We start from the raw sequence: 27149 nt of genomic DNA on the forward strand, positions 1-27149 counted from the left end.
TAGGCAATATTTATCTGTGTGAAACAAGACCAAAACGACAAAAAGCCTACATATAGTAATAAAGATATGAATTTTGCAAGATTTAACTTAAAAATACGGTTCTTTGAAGTCGATAGTTCCACGTGGGGCTATCACGGCATCGTGATCAACAAAACCAACAGTTCAGGCCAGTCGCAGCGTCACAAGCCAGCTACGGTGTCGGGAAGATCCGCAAACAGTTCCTATGGATTTGCAGGGTGTCATGATCCTAGAAGTGAACTCTGGAGAGCAGTATCGCTGGCGTCGCTGTGTCGGTTCCGGAGTCAGTGCAGGGATCATCGGGCCCTTAAAGTCACACTCGCTGCAGATCAAACTCTGGGCTGATTAAGTCAGGAGTGCTGGCGTCGATGCTATCGGGCTGCGGTGTGAGGTGGGATGATGCAACGTGCGGTGTCCACAGGTCACGGTGCAGGCAGCGGCTTGGTGACGCCATCCAGCGGCGTCGCTGAGATCAGAGCTGCGGTGTGAAGCGGGGCGATGCGGCGTGCGGTGTCACCAGGTCACGGTGCAGGCAGCATTAATGATGAAGCGCTGTCATCGGTAGGCCCAAGTTGGCGGTGGGGCGCTGGACAGCTCGGGCGGCATCTATGGGTCGTGGTGCAGACAGGGACATTTGTTGATGACACTGGAGCCTACGGTGCTCGCTTCGGTGGACCGAGGCTGCAGTGCTGGACAGGACGGGGCTTTGTGCTCCTCACGAGCGGTGTCCACAGGCCACGTGCAGGCAGCGGCGCCTGTGTGAGCAGGAGCGGCATTTTTGGCGATGGCCAGGCTGTGATGTGAGCAGGCGATGCCGCAGTGCGGGGCCCACAGGTCACGGTGCGAGCAGCGGCTCAGTGAAGTCATCCAATGACAGCATCAGTGAGACCAGGGTCACAATGCGAAGCAAGGCAGGGCGGCTCCATGCAGCGTCGGTGGGTCACGGTGCAGTCCAGTGGCTTTGTTGACGGTGTTGCTGTGGTTTTTCTTCTTTTACAGCACAGAACACACAGTTCCCAGTGCTGCAGGTCGAGGAAACTGAAGTTTTTGGTATTCCAGAGAGTTCCAACACGAGGCAAGCTCTACTCCAAGCCCTTGGAGAACTTTCTCAAGCAGGATACACAGCAAAGTTCACCCTTTGCTCTCTTTAAGGCAGAAACAGCAACTGCAGGCCAACCCTGCAAAGCAACATAGCAAAGGGGCACTACTCCTCCTCCAGCTTTTCAGTTCTTCTCCTTGGTAGAGGTTCCTCTTGATTCCAGAAAGATTCTACCAGTCTGGGGCTTGGGTCCAATACTTAAACCCCTTTCTGCCTTTGAAGTTGGCAAACTTCAAAGGTAAGTCTCAGCTGTTTGCAAGATCCTTCTTTGTCCAGGCCAGGCCCCAGACACACACCGGGGGGTTGGAGTCTGCATTGTATGAGGGCAGGCAAAGCCCTTTCAGGTGTGAGTGACCACTCCGCCCTCCACTCTAGCTCAGATGGCTCATCAGGACATGCAGGCTACTCCCTCGCTCCTTTTGTGTCACTGTCTAGAGGGAATTCACAACAGCCCAACTGTCAAACTGACCCAGACGGGGAATCCACAAACAGGCAGAGTCACAGAATGGTTTAAGCAAGAAAATGCTTACTTTCTAAAAGTGGCATTTTCAAATTAACAATCTAAAAACTAACTTCACTAAAAGATGTATTTTTAAATTGTGAGTTCAGAGACCCCAAGCTCCAAATCTCTATCTGCTCTCAAAGGGAATCTACCCTTTAATAATATTTAAAGGCAGCCCCCATGTTAACCTATGATAGAGATAGGCCCTGCACAGTAAAAAACTAATTTGGCAGTATTTCACTATTAGGACATGTACAACGCACACGTTTTGGGCCTGGCAAGTGGATACACTCGCCATGTCGAATTGCCAGTTTAAAACTGCACACACAGATACTGCAGTGACAGGTCTGAGCCATGTTTACAAGGCTACTCGCGTGGGTGACACATTCAATGCTGCAGGCCCACTAGTAGTATTTGATTTACAGGCCCTGGGTACCTCTAGTGCACTTTACTAGGGACTTACCAGTAAATCAAATATGCCAATCATAGATGTACCAATCAACAGTACAATTTATATAGGGATCACTTGCACTTCAGCACTGATTAGCAGTGGTAAAGTGTGCAGAGACAAACAAACAGCAAAACAGAGTCCAGTACACCATAAAAACAGGTCAGAAGACAAAAAGACAGGGGAGACAGGCAAAAAGCTGCCAGGTCTAACAACTATTGAACATGTTCTTATAAGAGACTGTTCTTTAATTCTGAACATAGAATATTTTTGAGAGGTATTCTCTTATTCTTTTTAACCAGTTTTTATGACAGCTTACACTTACTTTATATTTAGAGTGCTTTATTTTTGAGTGATGCTAAAATGAATTGACTTACTTGAAGTTTAATGCCCAGAGTCATCTTCATTTGGGACTCCGACCCCCTGCCCTACTCCCCCCACACCGTCCCCGCACACACCCCCACCAAACTCACATACATCCAATTGGCCCTATTAATGGAAAAAACATCAACACACTAAACGTGGGCTCTATCTTGATCATAATGCTTGTGCTGAGCAAGAGTCTGCGTTTGGAAGGCACAGCTGTGCCATTCTTTTATGACAAATAAAGGTGGAGACAATGTCCAAAATACACAATGCTGATCCACAATTCATTAGTCTTTAATTCTATTACATTACGTGGATATTACTGTTTTTATTATACTTGAGAAATGTGCTGCTCAAAGTGTAAAATATTAAGACTTGAAATGTCACACTGTCGTGAATAAAATAGATGGTTTCTTCTTCAATAGATTTATTAGGTTGAATCCATTGTTATAATGGAAATACAGATACATTGAAATACAACCAGCACGGTTAAATCATCTCCAACCGACCCCACATTCCAATCCTGATGTCAATAACGTGTCATTAGATTTCACTCCATCCACCCCCTTCCCAATCCCATAAGATTACTACAACCATCACTACACTTCCCCCTTCCTAAACACAAAAAAAACTTTTTTATCACAGAAACTTTTCTAATACTTTACATTTTCTTATAAACCTCTCCTTTACATCACTACTTTTCACGTTTTCATTCAACAACCTTTCACCCTTACTCACATCACTTTCAATTTCATCCATATTTATAATAGTCTAACCACATTCTTGATCCCTAACCTCCTCAACCCCAACATCAGTACCTACTTCCTTGTTTACATCTTTCTCACTTTGTAACCACGTAAACTTGCTACCACTATCCTCATGTAAATCTTCCTGCATCAATTCCTCATTTCGTTTACTAAACCTAGCAATGGCAATGCGACTCATGTGACAAACATTGCCATCTTCCAATTCCACAGTATTCTTCATCACTTTCCTGATTCTTATGGGTTTGCTAAACTTACTCTCACCCTTGCCTACTTTCCTTACAGATTTCACTCTCACCCATTGTCCAACATTCAAATGTACTTCTTTGGTACCATATTTTCTATCGATATACCTTTTATTCTTTTCTTGCAAATTTCATATGCACTTCCTAACATTTTCTTTATTCCAAATCACTTGTTTACTTCTCTGCATCCATCCTTGATTAATTCTTGAAAAAGGAACTCTGCCTCTCATCAGATCAAACGGGCTTTGACCAATGGTCTCATGAGGTATTACCCTGAAAGCACGTAGCATTTTTGTTTAGCTCAATCTCCACATTCTTTTTATTATTATTTTTCGCTATTTAAATAATGCCCTTGAAAACTCTATTGATACGTTCAACAATATAATTCCCCCTGGGATAATATAATGCTGTAAACATTTGTTCTATACCTGCTAGTCTAACAAAAGTTTTCAATTCCTCCGATTTAAATTGAACACCATTGTCCGTCAAACAAATCCTAGGAAAACCTTCTCTCAAAAATACTTCCTCTAAGAAATCAATGACTGTCCTTGTATCAATCCTCTGAATTATTGAAAACTCGATCCACCTGGAAAACAAATCCACTAATACCACTATGTATTTGAACATACCATCATGCCAAGTAATTGGATCCATAATACCCAAAGCAACTTCATCCCATGGCAGATCAGGACAGCTTAAAGATGACATAGGTGGATTCAATTTCTTTTTAGTTTTGTCACTGTTCTCACATTCCATACAGCCACGTACAAACCTTTCAGGTTCCACATCAAGTTTTGGCCACCAATAGAACACTTTGATACCACGTTTTGTGCGAGCAATGCGTGAATGCCCTTCATGACCAATAGATATGAGTTTATTTCTAATCCCATAAGGAGGAACAATCTTCCCACCTCTATAGAAAAATTCACCTTCAACACTTAACTCATCTCTTAATTCCCAATAGGCTCTTAATTCATCTCTGTTTTTAACTTTCTTTTCTTCAGTCCATCCATGAATCATCATACTTTTCACCTCCTTTAATATATCATCCTTCTCATACTCTTGCATCCATTCTTCCTTTTGTATTGAGCCTTTAGTATAATTATCAAAAAAAACTGCTACACACCATTCTTCCAGGGATCTTGATCCAGTTCTTTTAAAGGTAATGACATTCTGCTTAAAAAAATCTGCAGTACCATTTTTAACACCAGGAACATATTGTACCTCATATAAGAAATCCTGCAATCTCATAGAAACCATTGTTATCCTAGCAGATGCTCTAAATAACCCTTCTGTAGTCAACAATTTTTAAGAGGTTTATGGTCTGTCCTTATGGTGCATTTTTGTCCCCAAATAAATTTCCGAAAATGTTCTAAAGCCCACACACAAGCTAAAGTCTCTCTTTCTATTACTGAGTATTTTTCCTCTGTGGGAGATAATGAGCGGGAAGCATATGCAACTACATACTCTCCACCCTTTTTGTCAATTTGTGTCAAGACAATTCCTAGTCCTTTCCCACTTGCATCAGTTGTTACAATAGAACAAGCTTTTGTATCAAAACCTTGTAACACTGGAGCATTTGAAATCGCATTCTTTACATCTTGAAATGTCTTTTGACAACTCTCACTCCATTAAAATGTAACTTTGTTTTTGAGTAACAATCTCATTTGATGGGTTTTGTGGGAAAAATGTTCTACAAAATTCAAATAGAATTCAGCCAATCCCAAGAAGGATCTCAAGTCATCTTTTGATTTAGGGCATGGAGCATTCACAATAGCTTCCACTAACTTTTTGTTTAGGTTTGATACCCTCTTGATTAATCTCATGTCCTAAATAAGTAACCTTTCTCTGTGCAAATTTACATTTGCTGCTCTCTGCGGTCAACCCTTTTTTCTCCAAAATACTCAAAACATTCCTCAACTCTTCATCATGATGTTTCCTGCTACTTCCCATAGCTAAAATGTCATCCGGAAAAAATGTGACATTTGGTAAATGTCCAAATAACTGCGTCATCAACCTTCGAAAATCAGCCGCGGCTGACGCCAAACCGAAAGGCATACGCTTGAAACGAAAACAACCCCAAGGAGTACAAAACGTAGTTATATGCCTACTATGATACTCTAACATCACCTGATGGTAAGCGGATGACAAATCCAAAGTAGAAATCCATTTGGCACCTCTAGTGGCAGATAACATCTCATCAATACGAGGTAGGGGAAACTGGTCCACAATGATATTATCGTTCAATCCTCTCAAATCAACACATAAACGCACTTTGCCATTAGACTTACGAGCCACCACCAATGGCGAAACCCATTCTGACGTTTCTACTGGCTCTATAATTTGAGAACTTTGTAATCTGTCCAATTCTTTCTTTACCTCCCCTCTTACAATAAATGGAATGTTACGTACTTTATGAATTTTGGTTTTTGCACCTTCTTTGATTCTGATGCGATGTGTGAATCGTTTCAAATGACCTACTTTAACATTGAAAACTCCAGGAAATTCTTGTAATACCCATTTTTGTGTATCCTCTTCATCACACATTACTAAACCTTGCTCTACACTGTTGGGATCTAGAACAATATGAAGTTTCTTTTGGTCTTTCCAGCCCAAAACTGATGGCCCTTCCTTAGCTACATATAACTTACACACTGGTTGTCTGTGCTTAAATTTAAAAAGCAAAAGTCTGAAACCAATTATGTCTATGCTGTCTCCAGTGTAACTCTCAGGAGAAATGTCTGGAGGTTCTAAATACTTCCCTATACTGTTCACAAAATACTTTTGCCAAGTGTTTTCAGAAATAATAGTACATGGAGAACCAGAGTCTGCTGCAACTTGTAACATGACTCCCCCAAAAGACACCCAACACATAGGTTTGTTTGAAATTTGTCACTAAATGTTCAACACTACACTTTTATGTCCCACTTGCTTATAATTCGCTTCCTCATCACTCTCTTCTGATAATTCTTCCTCAATTTCTTTAATACATGCCACCTTGCCATTGGCCCTATTCCTTTGTTTTTTTCTGAAACCTCTTGCAAAATGACCAATTATAACACATTCTAAACATTTTGTATTTTTAGCTGGGCAACCATCAAATTTTACAGAGTGAAATCCACTTCCACACCGGAAACATTCATTCTTTGTTCGATCTGACCAGCCTGTTTTATGATTTTTTTAGTTGAAGTGTGATATTTTTCCCTCCTAGAATCATTATAACGTCTTCCCATGAATCCTTTGTTTTGCTTTCCATCATTCACTTTGGCAACTACTTCTTCCATCTTCTTATCCTGTGCCAGCGTGATTTTCGCACATCTTTCAGATAGTTCCGCTTTCTTTACCAAGGCAATGATATCTTTAAGACTGGCTTCACCTTCAATCCACAATCTTTCTTGTATAGATTTGTTTTTGGTATACATTACTATTTGATCATGCAACAGTTCATCCTGTAAACCAGCAAATCTACATGAGCTAGCCAAGTGTTTTAAAGCAGATACATAGCTTTCTATGTCCTCATGTTTTTCTTGTTTCCTTTGGAAAAACGTATGACGTGTAATAGCAATACAAACTGCAGGTGAAAAATGATTATTTAAATCTAGAATTGTATCCTGAAACACATCTCCGACACTTCTTTTGCGTTTTTGTAATTGGTTATATATATACAAAGTCCTTCAGGACCTAAAGAGTGCATTAAAATCCTCTTTTTTTCTTTCAGAAGTGAATGAACCATTGCTATCTTCCAAATTTGCAATGTAATTAAAAAAATACTCCTTCCATTCATTCCATTGTACAGCTGGTTCTCCAGGAGATGCTAAAAATTCCTTTGGTGCGCTCAATTGAAGAGGAAGTAACATCCCTGTACTTGTAGGATCTCCACTTGATGACATGGTACAGTCACTTGCCACAGCTATGAAATATATATATATTTTAATTTTTTATTTATGAGTCTTGTCACAAACTATATTCCACACATCTCTGTTTTCTTGTAATAATGTGCAGTTTTTTTTTTTTTTTTTTTAAGATGTGCTGGTTTCTTTGTATATGTTTCCAATTTCCCTCAGGAAACAATTATTAGTGACGAATAAACCAATACAATACTCAAATGTATTACTAACATGCAATAAAAATGGTTGCTGGTTTCCGGTGTTAACGCGCCCCGACCTAGCTAATTTACTTACACTGGGACTCGTTTTAGGCCAATGAACCTTTTGACCATGATTGGGGACTCCTTAAGACGAGATAGCTATTTGGCATTTCAATCAATAGATCAATCACTTCCTAAGTATTCACAATAACTAATTGATTCACCTTACCAAGACCCTCCAATAAGATTGAAACAACATGACCTTTCAGCCAATAAATGATCACGCAAAGCTAATAAATGTTAAGAAATGTATTCCCTATTAGATACAATTCTAAGGTCATGTTTATTAGTCACAATATCAATAAGTACATCAAAAGCATTATAATATGGCAACTTGAATAAGACTTTATCAAAGCAAAAATCAGGAACATTAGAACAAAGAAAGATGTCAACATGAATCAACTTTAGCAGAGTATCATTAGTACAGTATTCAACAAAGCAAAGATTCAGTCATTTGTCTATTTGCACCCAATATTAGTGAATTCCTTAACTAACCTCTAATTAGCATCAGCATGTTGGGCTTCATGCAAAACAATTTAGCAACACAAATTTAGAAAACATCTAACTATGGTCTCTGTCAAAAGAGCAGTTGGTACCTAGAAAGAAAAGGCAAACAGACAATTACAATTTATCATCAGATAGTTTCCCCTCCAAATGGGTGGGCAGACAGTATCAGTCTTCGTCCTCAGGACAGCAGTCGATTCGCCATCAGCCAGGATAGAACAGCAAATCTCTGCAAGTTAAGGAAAAAACTCTTCCCTCATAAGGAGGAGAAGTACGTTATAGGGCAAGGAAAGGATAAGGACGGTTTAGGGTATCAGAACAACAAAGACGTAAGGCAGAATATCAGAGTGACAGCAAGGGTGTCCCTATAATGGCTGATTTCTTCTCATGCCACATTGTTATATTGAATCTTGTCGGACAAGTCTCTAATTTCCAATTGGGCAATATTTGGTGCATCGTTATCTCTGTCCAATAATCCGTTGATCACCTTATTAAAATTTTCATCTAAGACAGTTCTCATGCAGTTTATTGGCTAACGTGATTGACGTCTTCAGCGAGTAGAATATCAGGTAAGAAAAGTTACACTTGTCGCTCCAGTCAGTAGTTCCATTGTCTTTACCAGTTTAGGCGACCTTGTACCTGTTGCAAATTACACTGCTGCATTCAGCAAGAATGTCTCCTTGAGCAAGTCGTATCCCATGAGAAAGAATTTACTACGGTTACACACACACATCTCTAGCTTCTGGAAAAGTACAGTTTCACGTCCTTTAGGAAGACAGCACATTGCACGTTAGAAAAACACAGTTAATATGAGACCAGGCAGCTAGGCCCAGACCCTTGCTAACTAAGGCCTAGTGATTAATTTAGCAAAACCTTAATACAAAATTCATAGTGTAAATACAGAATCATACATGAGTACATTATTAATTCATTATTAGTCAGTTTCATTAATCATCGTATACTTTGATGGCCACTCCCCGTGGGCACATTTCAAACGTGTGCATTAATATTTATTCTACCACGTTTTCTATTCAGCATCATATATACATTATTTTGCAAGCTTTTCATGTTAATGTTGATTATAAAGGTCACAATCCAACACCGGTTCCCTTGAAAAATAAACAATTAGCTGTGACGAATAATGAAAGAGTTACTAGCGTATTCTGAAACTACAACAAAGATGGCCGCTGTGCGTCATCCAACGTTATTTTCTAGCGGCTGTAGGGCATATTCCACGCAATTGAATAGATTACGCTTGTGCACAGTACGGTGTAATTGCGAGACCAAGCGCGTGAAGAGCAGCGCCAACATTCATCAAGCTCGCACTGAGTAACAGTCCGCTCTCACTATTGAAAATAGGCTGAAAATGTAGGTAAGACGCGCCGGCACGCGTACAAGAACATCCAAAACACGTGAAATACTACAGGAACGCCAAAAAAAACAATCACTTGCCCTTACAATGTAGCTGCAGATAACCTACTATTTCACTGCGGTCCTATTCCATGAAGATCCACGATCCCATCCTCGTCGCCATTTCTGTCGTGAATAAAATAGTTGGGTTCTTTGTTTCTTCTTCAATAGATTTATTAAGTTGAATCCACTGTTCTAAGTAAAATACAGAGACACATGGAAATACAACCAGCATGGTTAAATCACCTCAAACTGACCCCACATTCCAATCCGGACGTCAACACCGAGTCATTAGATTACATTCCATCCACCCGCCACCCGATCCCATAAGATTAATTACTACAACCATCACTACACACACATTTGTATGCTACGCCGCTGACAATACAAACATAAAACAAACTGAAAACTTGGCAGCTGTGCATTTCCAACCCTTGCATCCTCTCAGGCATGTAGAGGTCTTTCTCCCTGTGAGCGTGGTAAACAACGTACAGGAAAGGAATGATAAGATGGTAAACGCGGGCTAATGTTCATACATGCAGGTTCGCTCCAGCACCCCATCCTGGAAAAATTAAAAAGGATTACACTGTGGACAGTTTGCAAATGGTCGCAAATTCGTTGCATCGTAAACATTGGATTTTCCCTTGCCAAACATCGCTCACTTGAGAGCGACCGGCATGCTTTTTTTTTTTTTTTTTTGCATCACTTCCCTGAAAGACAGAGCCGCACTGACACGTTCATTCCGAATGCCAGTGACTGACAGGTCACTGAATACGTGGATGGCAGCGGCCATCTCTAAATGGAGAAAGCTTCCGAAATTTACCGGAACTTTGGTATGTTTGCTGTTTAATTTCAATCAACAAAGGCTGTATTTTTTATAAGACGAAAGTGAAAAATAATAACAATATTGCTATGGTTGATTTGGTAGATATTATCATAATTCTTAATTCTAAGTATGCGAATTAAGTTATAAACCAATGCAAAGAGCCGTATTTACAGTTTTGGACATCAAATAATAATAATATACATACGCCTGTTGAGTAGCTCTTTTAAACACATTCTATGGTAAGATGGCCGACTGGCTTGAGATATCCGTGTGCAGGGTACATAATAGATGTCCTCTTTCTATTGCAATGTTCACTGAAGACCTCAGGGGAGGGAGCCGCAGTGGGTAGGTGGTGATGGTGCTGTCCTGGTGCATGCTGGGATGTGAACCAACATGGGGGAGCTGAGCTGCACCTCGCAGTCCAATAACATTGAATAACAACAATAAATATTAGCGTCGAATCAACCGCACGGTGTGTGCGCCACCCTCTCTGCAGGTCTTCCCGCCCCACGGCCCACATGCTCGAAATGTGACGGCCCCCGCCCATCGTGCCCGGATGATGGAGAGGAACTACCCGAGCAGCAGCTTTAGCGATCCCCTGGCTCCCTCTGCGCAGACAGCCGCTTGGGCCTACGAGCGAGCCGGCCTCAAACCCAGGTGAGCGGTGCAAGAGAAATCACACGAAAGAGCGTAACCATATTTTCGGGAAAGGAGTCTAGTTTGTGCTCTGCATATAGGTCCAAATCGATTAAGATGGAAGGGGGCTAAGGTATTGGTGATATGCAAAGCACACCGAAATCTTCCTTGAGTTTAGTGTTGTATTAGAGGGTAACGTCATCTAAGGATCGTCCGTTAAAGGGGACACATTGTTCGATGGGGATTTTAGTGGTGTTCCATAGCTGTCAGATTTGCTAATGTGTTGGATTTGCATGTTTCAGTATGCTCGTGAGTGCCATTCCTATGTCTTAAGTGTGACACTGTCAGTAGGATGACCAGATATCGCTAATTTAACCGGATAGTCTCGGTTTTTCGTGAGCTGACCCGGTATCAGGACACTTGTAATTCAAATGTATATGTCCTGGTTTTGTGGAGAGAGTTGGGTGAGGCTTCACTTTACATTTTAAATGGAGTACAGGCTTCACAGTCTCTGCTGGACCAGAAGTCGATTTACAGTTTTTTTTTAAAGGTTCTCCCGCTGTAATGTAGTATCTCAGTAAAGCAGCACAGAAGTTTTCAACTGAGAAGACCATCAGCTAACGCCTAAGCTCATGAACAGTCTTTGCACTATATTCGTTTGCATTGTGAGAAGTTGGTACAACTTTAATGCTATGTCACGTTTCAGAAAGAGAATCAATACGTTTTATTTTTGCTTCCATATTGTAGAAAGGCAATTATTTTTTCAAATGTAACCTAGTGCGTCTGACCTCGTTCTACATCGTAGGCACACATCATTTTCAGTTCTGCTTTTTATCTTTTGTAGATCTAAACTTGAAGTCCCAGAATGCATTCTGAATGAATGAGCTACTCATGGGCCAACTTGCAATCTCTGTAACGAAAAGGTGCTGGGTCTAAAACGTTGATTTTGTTTAGCATGTAATCTTTCCCATAGATTTGTGGGGTATGGCAGTGTAGTTCTTCAATGGCAGTAAGTGCAGCCCTTCTAGTTAGTGTTACTTATCATCTTGGGTTTGCTGGGACAATCCCGTTTTCTCACTTAATGTATTGATACGTTTTAGACCATATTCTGGTTTTCAGAGAGAACAGATAATACAAAGGGAGGCAGGTTTTCATATTTTGGTCCGGATTGAATAATTAGCCCTTATCAGAAAGCAATCTAGTTAACAAGTATTATGTTGTATGTAAAAGTTGCAGCTTATTAGTCTATCCTATGTTAGCGTTGTCAGTTAAGTTCTTCTGTGGCCATCAGTCGCTGCAAAATTATAGACCTCATTCTATGTTTGTGGGCTGTTCTGGTTTTTGGTTTACCAAATCTGGTCACCCTATCAGTGACACTTTATTGCAAGAAGATCAAAGCAAAAGGTCTACAAGTACCCTAAAACAGATCAATATCTTTCACTGCTTATTAAAGGGCACTAGCTTACCTTCCATCTCACGAACAGTCAGTTTTAATTTTTTAGAAGGGGCAGCCTGGTGCAAACAAAATTGTGCTCATTTGAGTTTGTATCTACTGCAAATACTAAAAATAATTTATGTAATGTGGTCACAAAAAAGTGAGGGGTGCAGACTTGCTTTCTCTCAGACCAGAGTCATCACTACATGTCTGCTGATGTTGACCTTTAATAAGTCCTAACAGGGTATGGGTGGTGCATCAAACCTTGTTACATGGCAGACGTTTACAGAGTACAACCTCGGGTAACAGGCAGATGCCATCTTTTCTGATGTTCAGCTGCACGCCTCTATTCTCATAGTTGCGGCTGGCAGAAGTAAAATCATCAGGCACCAAGCTGAACACCACTATTGCTTAGCTTCAATGGTGACATGAACATGCAAGGATCTAACTTAACTTGATAGCTCAATAAAACACATTTGTGTAGCAGCATGTGTGCAGCCATTCTAGCATTTCCAACTCCTGTCTATTTTTCATCTTCCTGATTTCTTGACTCTACTCCCTTCACTTTTTCATCTGGCCGCATGTCTCAGTCCTGTTTTCTTCCTTGCCTTCACTTCTGTTTCCTCCTTTTCTATGATTGTTTATCACTCAGTTTCCCCATTTTTTTCGCACTATCCTCCTAACTAGCATTTCCTTCTTTCACATTCCTCTTTGCCCTTCTTACTCTGGTTGCTTTTCCTTTTGTGTCTCTTTTTTTTTTTTCCCCGATTCTATTCTCTTCCTGCTTCCTTCCTTCTTCCATCCCCCTCTTTTTTTGCACCAGTGAAGGTGTTTGCACATTGAAATCTGGGGTGGGCCTGGTACATTGGTTCACACCCCAACGCTGAAAAATGCAGATATTCAGGTATAGAACAAAATCCAGCAGACCACTGTTATATGACTTGAAAAAGCTTCAGGTCTGCAGATTATGCAAGCATTTGCAATGTAATGGGTCTCGCATTACATCAAGTTAGAGCTATTAGCGTTGTAAACACCTAATCGTACTTTTCTTGCCACATTAAATTAAAAACAAAAAAACAAGAGTGATAGCACTGTGTAAAACACAGCGCGATCGCGCTGCGGAGTAAAGAGAAAAAGTAGTCCAGAAACCATACAGAAAACATAAGTCTCGTAGGTTTCCTGTACTTTACCGGTGCTCTCAAGGAGGGCTAAACACTGGAAAAGTGTATGCATGCCTTTCACGAATGAAAACAACCAGATTTTAAAAGGCAAGCCCACGAACCAATGTAAATGACTGACGTGGCATGGGCGTGGTTAAAATCCCCCAAAGGGAGATTAGAGCTTTGTGCTCGCGCCTAAAAATGGAACCCACCCTGTCCTGTCTGTCTGTACACCATGAGTCTAAAGTAAATGCCCTTTTGTGTTTAAAGAGACAGAGCAAACTTTGTATTTAAAATATATAGAGACAGTGCATTGAATATGTAATTATCTCGCTACTTATCCAATTACTGCATATTGACTGCCATGTCCACAAAAAGTGCTGCCTGCACTGGTCATTTTAGTCATTTAATTATTTTTTACGTGTTTTCTTAATTATAGTATGCATTCTAATTTCAGTGCTGCTATTCTGTCTCAATCTAATGATTATGGATTATAACCATTCAGCGCTGAGCTGTCCGAGCAATGCTGAGATGGCTAGAAACTCATTTCACCGTTTGTAAGGGCCATGGGGCATTAAGCCCTTGGAGATGTGCTGTAGACTCTAAAATTCTGAAGTACTTGACCGGAACCAACTCCTCGCGGGCTCTGTCTGTCTCTCTGGGACTGGCTACAGCTGAAGAAGGGAGAAGAGTTCTGAGCGCTGCATATCCTGGGACTCTTATGTGTCGACTGGCTGGCTGCATCACTGACAATTGCTGCGCTCCTGTTGCAGGTCGATTGAGCAGTAAGTCAGTGTGAGTATTTGTAGAGTGATCCTGGTCAACATTTATCTCTGCCTGTGGTGCATGTGAGCAGCTTCAACTTACCCAAGCAACAGAGCACATATGCCAATTTGGCCACTAGTGGTGGAGGCGCCATCCACTACTCAAGCCTTTGCTGCCCTGTATCAATGGCAACCTCACTGGTACTCTACGTCAAGTTGCGGATCCTTACTGCAGGTGTACAGCTCATGTAAGTTGTAATACCAAGGTGCCCAGAGTGCTTAAAGCAAGAAAGCACAGACTGAGGAACTTCAATTATTTGTACAGTGTTATAAAGCACACAGCTTACAAAATAATGTAAGGTGACCACAACAGTGACTGTAAAAAGCATATACAAAGCGAGCCAGTAAATAACAGATGGAAATCAAAATGTGTTGTATATAAATTTCTGGAAATAAAACGTAGGTCTTCAGTTAGAAGAAAACTCTGGAGAGAAGTCATTGTGGGATTGAGGCATCTGCAAAAACAGATACAAGGGAAATCAGAAACTCAGGGAAGTTATGGTGGCAAAAGCAACAATGAGAAGAGGGATGGAGACATAAAGTGGGAGGAATCAAAGAATTCAGTGAAGATACGAGTGTGGGGAGAGAAACGGAGGCAGTGGATTAGGAGTAAAAGCAGGTAGGTATCAAACTTGTGTAATAAGACAAAGTGGAGGCAAACAAAAGGAAAAATAATGTATATTCGGTTATATGTGATTTCATAGGAGAAAAACTTGTTGGAAAACCATTACTGAGAAACCTTTTTACCTAAACGGTTTAATGGAAATTTGTGGGATGAGTGGCATTTATCATTCCATAAAAACCAATTCATTGAATGCCTGTTTTTTCTGCGAGATTGGCTTTTGCATGAGTATTTTTTAAGGTGTAAATGTTATGGTTCCCGGGCTTACTTGCTGAAACATTTTGGTCTGAGGTATTTATTTCAGTGCTTTACTTCAGAAAGCATTATTTAGGATTAACATTGTTAAGCAGTTACTTTGAATCCTTTTAATTCACTGAATTCTCACTACTCCTAAACTCTATCCATCCCAACGACCTCAGACCACTGATCGGCACCCATCCTGGTCTCCTTAAACACCCCTCACCACATCCATTCGTGAACCCTTAAAAGCCCTCACCACTCCCTAAAGTTCCCCATCCCTGAATCCTAAAAAAAATCCCGCACCACCCCTACACACCATTCATCACTGAACCTTAAAATCCCTCAGAGCCCTAAAACCTTTTCTGGCATAAACTCCACCTATCCCTGACACTAAAAACCTTCCACAACTGCTAAACTCCACCTATTCCTGAATCCTAAAACCATATACCACCCAAAATTCTATTCATCACTGATCCTTAAAACACCCTTACAACCCTAAACTCTGCCAATCCGTGAACCTTAACAACCTCTCAAGAACCCTACACTCCACCCATCCCTGAACCCTAAAACCCCCTCTCAACCCCTAAATTCTATTCATCCATGAACACGAAAAACCCCTCACCACTTCTAAACTCCACCCACCCGGATTGCTAAAAAACCCTCACCACCTCTAAACTCCACACCTTCCCAGAATCCTAAAAATCCTTTCTACACCGAAACTTTCCCATCTGTGAGCTCTAAAAGCCCCTCATAACCCCTAAAGATCTCCTGTATGGGAACCTAAAATCCCCTCACTGCTAAATTTCACCCACTTGTAATGTAATTTTGGATATCACCTTAAATTATCTTTCTTTTAAAATGTTTCCTTTTATTTTTAGAGTTTTTTTGTATTTCCCAAAGATTGCCTTTCTTTAAAATTGTTTTTCTTTGATTTGATTTCCTTCGGTGTAGATTCTCGTTTTTCTATTAATTACATACATTATTATCTTCAGCCAGTTAGGAAATATCTTTGGAGGAGAAGAAGTTTCAGCTTCTTCTGGAAGGTAAAAGTGATGTGTAGACTTGGTGAGAGAGAATTCCAGTCTCTTGTTGAACTGCTGGAGCCAAACCGTGGCATTGTTATTTTTTAAGCTAGGGGTTCTAAGAGAAGTGTTTCCAGACTACCAAGAGATATGTGTTGACCTGAGACTTTCAGTTTGAATTCTAAGAGAGAAAGGAATGTAAGATCTCCTTGATTCCTGCTTCTAAGGAAAACACTGTAGCGTTAACAGCACTGGAATGATATGGTTCGATTTGTTTTAGATCTAATGACAAAGTGTGCCTCTGTATGTAATGCTGCTGTCAAGGGGGCAAAATGCACTTTGATAACCTGTCATGGTTTAAGTATCAGTCACTGGAGGTGAGAGTTCCTGGCATAAATTGTATCATGGTACGGGAGTGAAAAACTGCATATTAAAGGAAGGGAATTGGAGGGCAGGAAAAAGACAATCACATGTAAAATACATAACATTGAATACTTTTCTTGAGAACGTGCTAGAAATCCGTATATTCCAGACTGCCCTATGTTACGTCAATATATATTGGCAGCCAGTAGATTATGAAACGAGGTCCTGAGGAGGCTTATTGACTAAGGTGCATTTACATATACAAGAGACTCTTGTGCTCTTGATTACTTATTGTAGTACACCACAGTTTGTGCTAATAGCTGTATTTTTATGAGGTCGACCTAGACCATTTTTGTACGTTTCTGTGAGTAGGGTTAGAGCCTCTGGAGCAATAGGAACGTGGGATGGTTAGGCCTTTGAGTACTAGTCCGGAACTTTGTAGACACTGTTCAGCTAATGTTGGGATGCTATAGTGAGGTATTTTTAAAAAAGAGGAAATTTTACTTTGCAGGATGCAAGGAATCAGTTTGATCACATTCATTTTGTACACTTGGATGGCTATTTTGCTTTGTGCCAGCAAAGTAATGTGTTTTCAAAACAAATACCTCAAATTTCTGAGGCGGAGACACGCCAAGGCCATCCACATGTCTGACTTGCCTGCCTTCCTTGCTTGGGTCTTACCATCTCATGTGCTTACCCACCATATCCCATTGCCTCCCTCCCATTCTGTGCTTCTGTTCTTGATCTGCCTCATTTAGAGCATTTTTTGGTCTGCTTCTTCCATGTCTGATCTATCCCTGTAGCATTCTCTACTACTGGTGTCAAGCTACTCTCCAACATTTCCTGGAAGGTTATTTGCGAATTCCACATTGACTGCCTCATCTACTTCCAATGTTTCTGACTGGCGAATCTCACATCTTTCCCGTGCACTTTTTCTGCTCCACCATATCATCCTCGTATTCTTTTAAAATCCATCATCCTAATCGGTTTATTGGTGATTGTTCCTTCCGATGAGTGTTCTATCTCATGGTCTTGTTTAGTAGTGTCTTATCTGAAATAGCTGCAGCAGAAAACTCCATAATTTCACTCCTTTAAACTGATCTATCCAGAAGGGGCTAAGTGGCCTTTTTAGGTCGAGCATAGCAACGCGCATGTGCTGCTTTTCCTATGTGTTGGTATTATCTAGGCGTTTAACAACGCTCACCTCACGCCCATCACTATCACCCATTTGTGGGCTTGCCCGTCAAAAATCTGTTGATGACAGTGGTAAATAGTTTACGTTTGTCCCTCCTTGGGGAGGTTTTGCTACCGCCTTAGCTATTGCCCCTGTTACATGGCTAATTGCACTTTTGCCGATAAGTTTGACTGTGAGTGAATGTCTTTTTCCCTTTGTGTCTCTCCTTATCGCTGATGTTCATGGCGGCCGTGGCGCTCCGAATCGGCTCGCTTTTGTGAAACTGTTTTAGTTTTGATTTTCAAGTTATGTGCCAAGAAAAGTCTGGTTAGAAATTTACAATGCTAATAGCTCTAACTCATGAAAAATGCGAGACCCATTGCATTGCAAATGCTTGTTCTCTTTTCTGGTGTCCCTAGAGCAGTGTTCTTGAAATTGTGGAACATGCACTACTGGGGGAGTGCAAAAAAATGTGATGTGTCGTTAGTTTGAGGCTCCAGCAGAAAGATCTGAAACTACTCTGGTACTGTAAAAATGTCTAAGAACATCAACAATTTTTTGGCATAATGAGTAAAATGTACTTTTTAAAAAGTAAAAATTAAACTTTTTTATGTTAGGAAAATAAGATGTAACATTGAATCACAATGTTTTTACATTTCTTGATGGAGCATATGCTGTCTATGAGAGGGTGCCATAGTCCTTTTCATCCCTCATTAGTTCCAGTTTCACCCACTGAATGTGTTGTGAAAAAAATAGTAATACAGAATCTAATGTTTTGACACTTTAATTTAGGTAACCTAAAGACCACTCGAAATGTAACTTCATGAAACGAGTACATCTCCCAACTACTTTAACCAACCGTTGTAAATTGTTTGGGACTCTTTCATGTGCGGTAGAAAGGGCAAAAAAACATTAAACAACAATTTCTTTGGGGTAACTAACAGCTTTGGCAAATCTTGGAAACTTCAGTGTTCATCAACAGCACCAAAGGACCATGGTGCTTTATTTTGTTAAGAATCTGTACCAAAAGAGCAGCTCTGAGTTGTTGACTCCTGAGTAGTACAATCTTATTGGTATATGTTTAGAGTGTTGCCCTACCCTTTGGTCCGTGCATTATCCACAACGTCCTCAACAACAGTGACATAAATGATCCTTGCCTCCCAACCCTAGTTGACCGTGCCACAGCCTTCGACCTGATTGACCAGCAAGCACTGATTTATACACTGGAAATAAATATCGAAGACTCAGTCACAGTTATCCTATAGTGCAGCTCCTACTTTACCAACTGTCAACCATTCAGACAAATAGGAACCACATAATCCCAGAAATGCCTGGTGTTCAGCAAAGTACTCCGGGGATTCGTTCTCTCCTATCAACTTTAATGCCTTTAGGGAATCTCTTGGATCCTTAGTCAAGCTCCAACGATGACATTAAACTCTACCCTGGCGTTTCTTTGACCAGTGACATTTAGAAACCCAAAACCTATCTCGTACTAATCCTAAATTGGATTTTCAGCATCTGTCAAAATATAAACCCAGAACCTTTATTTTTTCTCCACCGTCACTAAACAACCGCAGTCTAAGCTTGACTATACGATATGGTCCTAGACAATTTCATACCTCATGTGTAGACAATATGAAATCTCTTGGATTTACCCCTGAAAATCATGACGGGATGGCACCAGCCTTTTCTCCTGAAGGAAGGGAAGCCCTTTCTTCTGATTTCAGAACATAGGGGGTAGCGTGGACCCCTCTTTCTCAGGCACTTAGGAGCCCTGGGACCACCGCCTCCCTGGATTCAAGCGGGCAGGAAAACAGATGAAATGATTTTCTGTGTGCAGGGAACAGCAGTAATAGCTGCTCCCTGTGTGGCGGAGAAATGCAGGCTCCAGCTGGAGACAGGGAGTCGACAGGGACCACTGGGTTATTGAGGCTCTCCTCGCGGTCCCCAGGGGAGATGAATGAGTACATCTCCACCAAACAAAGATGCACTTACTACATATAATTAAGTACCCTTGTTTGACGGCTTCTGTATGAAGATACTAACGAAAGAATCGCATTGCCAAAATTACAGACACACAAGGTCACTGGAGACATTATCTCTGGCACCTTTACGCAGCTGTTGTGTGGAACATGCACTACACATTTACCCAATGAGGTAGCACTTTCTAATTAGCCAGTAAAAAATACTCGAGTTGGGTAGACATTTTGCTCGGAACTGTGGGCTCTTCTTGGATAAATAAGCAGGTCAGTATGCTTTCTGGCACCAATGCTTATTTACCAGAAATTAAACCTGAATGGGAAGCACTTAAAAAGACAAACAGAGCACGTGCCCCAGTTGAAGCTCTGCTTCCACAAAGTGCGAATCATCCTAAATTCTTGCTCTTGGCCAACGCAAAGCATGTTTTCTCTGAAGTTTCACCTTGGAAAATTATCTGAACTCCTTGATGGAGGTGAAAGCATCGTCGCTCTTTTGGAGTGCAATATCCGCTGTTGTGACTGTGACAGGTGGGTTTTCCTTGTCATCTCCTGTTGAGAACAGAGCATGTGTGTCTCTCCTTTAACTACTACAGGCTTCAAATGCACAAAATGACCTAGAAGCCCCATCCATTTGGCCAAAAGCCCTGCATGGTGCGGGCTTGGATGGCGGGCGGTGGGGGGGGGGGGGGTTAGCTGCAGGGCCTGTGGGCAATCCCTGAGGCCATGCGCAGTGTGGGGCTGGTTGCATGCGGATGGCAGCACATGGGTGGGTGGACGTGGTTGCAAGCCAGGTGGCCAGGCCCTGTGGCCGACCCACCCCCTGCATAAGGCCCAAGGCTGTGTGTGTAGTGGGGTGGATGCATGCAGGAGCTCGGACGCAGGCCCTGTGACAAACCCCCCACCCCACTGCATTTAAAAAAATTAAAAAATAAAAAACGGAAAAATTCACTCAAAAACAAAGTTTACTGGGATGTTATAGTTGGGTTGTGAACAAAAACATAAAAATTCAGCTGTTATAATAAAGTTATTTCAAGTAACTGTATTTCGTGGTCCAAGGTTGCTATAACTCGCACCCTCGCCATGCACAGCTAATTATCTCACATTTTACATCATTCATGACCTCTTCAATGGCAAAATTGATATTATCCCTGCAACATATGCAATAAAATTATTGATGACAAAACTGCATGGAGAGATGCAAGTTATAGTTCCCTTAGGCCACAAGTTATAGTTACTTGAAATGACTGACTAAAACAGGTGCATTTCTATGTTTTTTTTTTTTTTTTTTTTGTGGTGGCTTCAGAACCGAGATATAACATCCTTGTAACCTTGTAATCCAATAACGTCTTCACAAAATTTTCAAAACTAGTATGCCACTTTCTTCAGCTGCTGTCTTGAAAGAGTTGGGTTGGTTTGTCAAGCTGGGGCCCAGAAAAGGGGGTGGGGTCCCAAAACATGTTTTCCCCATGCAATTTCCCATACTACAGCCTGAACCCGTTGAAGAAATTAGACTAAATTTCCCTCGGGCAACAATTTGTCTACAATTTGTTTTGGGCCACCATGGGTCTCAGCACCGCCTCCCTGTGCAAATTTGCGATGGATCCGGACCCCAGTGGTAAAAAATATATACATCCGCCCACCAACCCTGCTTGGGGTTAGGTGAAGCGTTGGCCACAGGCTAGGCTCTGTGTCCAAGCACCTGTCTCTCGCTCGGCCAAACGTCATGCATGACTGGTATTGACTGCACGCGGATGTTGCCCACAGGGCCTAGCTGGAGACCAGGCCCTGCCCCTGCTCATTAAAAAAACATAGAAATTCACTGAAAAGAAACCAAAGGTTACAGGACCATTATAGTTAGGAATTAGCATTTAAAAAACCTCAGAAATTCACTTAAAGAAAACAAAGGTTACAGGAACGTTATAGTTAGGTTCATAATTTACTTGTACAAAACCATAGAAATTCATCTGTTTTAGAGCCAATTCAGTTAACTATAACTCGTGCCCTAAGGTAATTACAGCTTGTGCCTTCATCATGCACAGCTAATTACCCCACACAATACATCATTGATTACATCTTCTGTGGCTGATATTATCACTGCAACATTTGCAATAAAAATTGATGAGAAAACTGTGTTTCTATGGTTTTGTACGTGTAAATTCTGAACCTAACTATAGGGTCCCAGTAGCCTTTTTTTAATAGTGAATTTCTAAGTTTTTTTTTTTTTTTTTTTTTAAATGGTAATGCCTAACTATTGCATCGCTGTAACCTTTGGTTTCTTCAGTGAAAATATATATATATATATATATATATATATATATATATATATATGTGTATATATATATATATAGACACACACACACACACACACACATACAGTGCACAGAAGCAAGGAACAATGCTATTCATAGCCTTACATCAGTCTACATCTCACATGAGTTGAGAAGTTATTATTTTTACTCTCACACTGGCATTTAATTTAGAAGTTTATAAAGTCTCACTAACGAGGAACTTTGGGTGGAAGCCCTTGAACAATTGTGGCTGCATCTGCCATAACATTTAGACCTCTATCTGGTCGGCTTGAGATGGCATCAGAGCTTTATTCCCCTCTGCCTTCTTCAGGAGACCGGGGGAGTGCCACCTGAAATGACCTTAAATTAACTGTTGATGCTCCATGGGGGAAGGTGGACTGCAGACGTTTTGCTTGGCGACCTGTGTGGCATGTGTTCCTCCTGTCTCCCATTCACCTAAAGTATCTCTGAAATTTCACATAAAATCCCTAGTTTTTCAAGCATATTTGGGGCTTCTGTGGTGACTCGTATCTATTTTTTTTTTTTTAAGGTTCTGCCAGACCACCATCCTGAAATATGTTGGATGGCCTTAATCTGCAGTTGTAATGATCATGGTTTTAATTTTGGAATTAAACTGGAAACTCAGTTATTGTTCTTTGCGACACTTTCACTGTGAAAATTCAACTTCTTTTTTCAGTACCCTCTCCTTTAAATCTAATGAGGCATGTACATGCTGCCCACTACATTGTACTATGTACTATTGACTGCTGTCCCTTACGGTCTTTTTCTGTCATCACTTACAGAATTTAGTAGAATAGGTGCGAACGCAATACTGGGAAGGATTGGAGTTTTTGCTCGCTTCTAATGTTACCCTGTTTGTTTCAGGTAGATGGTTGTGCCCCGTTGGATGTCAGAGTTTGAATAAAGGCTGCCTCTGGGCAGGATCTCGGGGCAGATTGCATAATCCTTTCAGCAGTGTCTGTGTTTATCAGCCTGCGATTAGTCGGCACGTCATTATGGCACCAGCATGACCATTGGAGGAGCATGAGTACACAACACTGGCAAATGTAAACCGACCCCTGCCCTTCCTTCATGGCAGAACAAGCGCTAATGTGCCATGTGGAGAAAAGAGCAGCCGCGTGGGCGGCCAACATAGGCTTGTCTCGAGCAGCCTAGGGGCAGTAACGCTCACTGTGCATTCCATGAGTCTAAGCAGACGCAAGGGGTGTGACTGGTGAGCAGATCATGAGAGCCGCAGTTTACGCAGTACACATGCGTGAACACAAGGGGTCACAAAAAACACATGAGTATGGTAGGCTGCCCTCCTCTAGCTTGGGCAACTAGAGTAGCCAAGGTTCCCATAAGTGTACGGTCTAGCTTAGAACTCGCATTGAGTGCTGTCATACTGCAGTACAGAGGACAGGCATCCACAAACTGATTTCAGCAGGCCCCAGCAGCCAGACCCCAAGTCACCTTCCAGACTGCCGTCCATCCCAGTCAGAAAAGCTTGATATTGGCACGCCCTCCCTCATCACGTGCCCCAAATTAGAAACTTTGGGTGGATCTCCTAGAAGTGTATTTCGCAAAAGTGGTGTAGAGGAAAGCAACCTTCACTGCTAGACCTGGCCAGAAAAGATATTTACAAATTGTTGTACCCTGCTGGAAGAGGGGCCACTGCACACCTATGTCACGCTTGTGAGAGCTCTAAATGGACATTTTGAACCATTAGCTAACCCCGACTATGAATTATTTCTGCTAGGGCAAGTGCTTCAGAACCCAAATGAACCAGTGAACACATTATATACAAGAGTCCAATAAGCAGTGTGCATTAGCTAGTTAGTTCTTTAAGTAACAGGGAGCCGTGCCCACTTCATTCAGGGCTATGCATTTGCAAAGGTGCAGAAATAAGTTCTGCAAGAAGCCAGCAAGGCGATGCAGGCTATCCTTACGCTAGGTTGGTCCAAAGAACTGACCAAGGCACGAGCCTCGCACAGAAGGCCGCATTGAACAAATCCATCAAGACCAAACCAATCAATCAAATCAGCAAGACCACTCCTGACACAAGAGGAGAGAAAGCCAAAAAAAGGAGACATTATCGAGGGTTTTTCCTCATCCAGGGAATGTCCTATGATATAAAAGAAATGCTCAGCGGGTGGTAAGCTTGGCCATTTTGCTAAAACATGGAGGTCTGGTAGAGCAAAAAAAGGGCGTGGTCAAACGGTGTGAACATGGTGGCACCTGACACGCCTGAACCTGAGGCTGATGACGGGGATGATGATGAAGAAGAATATGCGCAGGGAACCATACACCTCATGAAGCCACGAATCAGCCAAACACCGAGCCTGATACCTGTCTAGATGCCAAGTGACCATTGCAGAAAAGCCTGTTCTATAGCTCGCTGACATGGGGGCTTCCATCAGCATCATGAAATGAATGCATCCTCGGTCCAAATCTTGTCCCTGAAGAAAACCAAAGTGAAGGTATATGCAATTGGTGACGGGACACCACTGGAATTGGCTGGAGTATTCACCATGAACATCACCCATGACAAAGGAGTGGTGAGAGCCAAAGTGTATGTGACACAAGGCAGGCCTGGCTTGCTGCTAATCTGCAAAACCCTTTGGAGCGTCCTCACAGTAGATACGGAGTGCCTGGTAAGCGTGTCCTTCTCCCCTGCACAGCACCACCTGTTTCTGCCTTTTATCCTCCTAGCCTACCTGACTCTGAGGTGTTCGAGGCCCTCCTCAACCCACCAGCGCCTCTTCCCTGGTGGCCAGTGGTGGCCTTCTGTTTGTCTGCTGCCTTTTGCCTTTTTGCCTTTCTCTATTTTTACTTATTGCTCTTTTTGCTTTTCTTTTTACTTTACTTTCTTTTTGTGCCTCTTTCCACTTCTCGCCTTTCTTGCCACCTTTGGCGATCCCCACATCACCCTGTCCCTGCGGCACCACCCCCCTCCCAGCGCCGTGTCTCCCGCCTCCAGCTGAGAGACCCTTCCCACCTACGTCCCCTTCTTAATGGCAGCCGCTGCTGGTGAAGAGGCGACTCTTCACTAACCCCTGGTCAGTGTGAGATCTGCTCCCCCTACGCAGCACCACCTGTTGCTACTGCTGCTCTTAGTCCTCTGAGCCTACCTGGCTCTGAGGTGTTTGAGGCCCTCCACCCACAGACAACCACCTGCGCCTCATCCCTGGTGGCCAGTGGTGGCCTTCTGTCTGTCTACTGCCTTCTGCATTCTTGTCTTTCTTTATTTTCACTTTTTGCCTTTCTTTATACTTTACTTTCTTTTTGTGCCTCTTTCAATTTTTCCATAGTTTTTAGCCTTTCTTATTGCCCTTGGTGCTCCCCTACCCCTCTCCCAGCACAATGTTTACTACCCTCCCGCCTCCCAGCTGAGCGAACCTCTCCCACCTCCCTTCCGTTCTCAAGGGAGGCCGCTGTGCGGCTGTGCAGCGGGCGCGCCAAAGGCAAGCCCGTCTGCGCTTAGACCACACCCAGGGCCATGGACCCTGGTTCCCACACCATCCATCGGTACGACGCAAGCACCCTGCACACCCACAACTCTGGAGGATCCGCAGCCTGCCAACTCATCTTGCCCAAGGACACTCCCAGCCCGTTATACTCCCGCAACTGCACCTTCACCTGTCCACGTACACTAAACATTCCCCCTCCCCCCACCCTCTCTCCCTCAGTTGGACCACCCGGACACCTCGGATGCATACTATTCAACACCTGCTCCCTCATCAAGCACGCAATAGATGTTTGGGACCTTCCTAACTCCACTGCCCGACATCACCTTCTTCACTGAAATCACCTCCAGACATCGCCACTGCCATCCCTTCTGGTTACAAAAGCATACACCAGGCCTTCATCAACCGACTAGGAGGTGGTGTTCCTATTGTACACAAAAACTCACTTCGCCTCGCGACCAGAGTTGATGTCCAGACATCCATCGTCAAACACCTGCACTTTCAGATCCAGACGAATCCAAGCACCACTCTCTGCAGCACCCTCATCTACAAACCTCGAGTACCCTATCCACCCTTCTGAGAAGCCCTAGCTGATTTCACCGCTCCCCATGCCCTATCCTCATCGGGCTACATACTTCTCGATGACCTCAACTTCCACCTCGACAACCACAGTGACTCAAACACCTCAACCCTCATATACAACCTCACCTCCCTCAGACTCGAGCAACTGGTCAACCACCCTACTCGCTCGGCAGGACACACCCTGGACTTTCTGCGCTGGAAAGTACATCACCTTCTCAAACACACCTCGAACTCCAGTGAACCGGTCACCACTTTGTCCACTTTACCTTCACCAAGACAGTCAAACAACAACACGCACACTGCCCCCCCTCGCAGGAACTGAAGCCCAGCTCACCACCTCTCTCAGCCACTCCCCACCACCTGACACCACAGACGCCAACGCATTGGCCCATAACCTCCATCAATAAATCCCCGACTGCGCCAACACCCTAGCCCTTCAAAGGAAACCCGCCTTCAATCAACATCACAAGAGACCCAACTGGTTCTCTCCTAACCTCCAAGAATCCAAGAGTGTGTGCAGACTACTAGAGAGAAAGTAGAGAAGCAGTAAAAGCCCGACAGACCACAAAGCCTTCAAGGACGTCGTCACAACACACCACCGACTCATCACAGCAGCTAGAACTATTCAGGAAAGAATCAACACCAACGTACACAACGGCAAGGAACTCTTCAACATAGTCAAGGAATTCACAAAATCTGGCACGGACTCCACCAACATCCAGCCCTCCCAGGACCGCTTCAATAACCTCACCACCTTCTTCCACTGGAAGATACAAGACACCTACAAGGGATTTGCAAGCAAATGCCTGCCCTCCAAAACCCCCCACTCACCAGCACCACCACGGACTCCAGCTACCAACCAGTCATGAACCATTGGACCCTCCTCGCCCTGGAAGACTCCCTGAAGCTCATGAACACCATCCACTCTGGGGCACCCTCTGACCCATGCCCACACCACTTCGTTAATCGAGCTGGCACCACCATCGCACCCAAAGTATGCCACACCATCAACAGCTCCATTGAGACCG

The 27149-nt window shown here is 42.7% G+C and overlaps 1 protein-coding gene across 4 annotated transcripts in view; it reads left to right on the forward strand.

Annotated features, from left to right (window-relative positions):
- Window positions 1–10638: 10638 nt before the first annotated feature.
- Window positions 10639–27149, forward strand: part of QSER1 (glutamine and serine rich 1) — a 564431-nt gene continuing 547920 nt past the window's right edge. For 3 of the 4 annotated variants that reach the window (XM_069223515.1, XM_069223516.1, XM_069223517.1), the window contains exon 1: window positions 10639–10986. In XM_069223515.1, coding sequence (XP_069079616.1) covers window positions 10886–10986 — 101 coding nt within the window. In that variant the 5' untranslated portion in view covers window positions 10639–10885. The remainder of the gene's footprint in view (window positions 10987–27149) is intronic. The other variant, XM_069223518.1, reaches the window with a different exon arrangement.

The sequence above is a fragment of the Pleurodeles waltl genome, chromosome 3_1 (genome assembly GCF_031143425.1).
Source record: "Pleurodeles waltl isolate 20211129_DDA chromosome 3_1, aPleWal1.hap1.20221129, whole genome shotgun sequence".
Taxonomy (NCBI): domain Eukaryota; kingdom Metazoa; phylum Chordata; class Amphibia; order Caudata; family Salamandridae; genus Pleurodeles; species Pleurodeles waltl.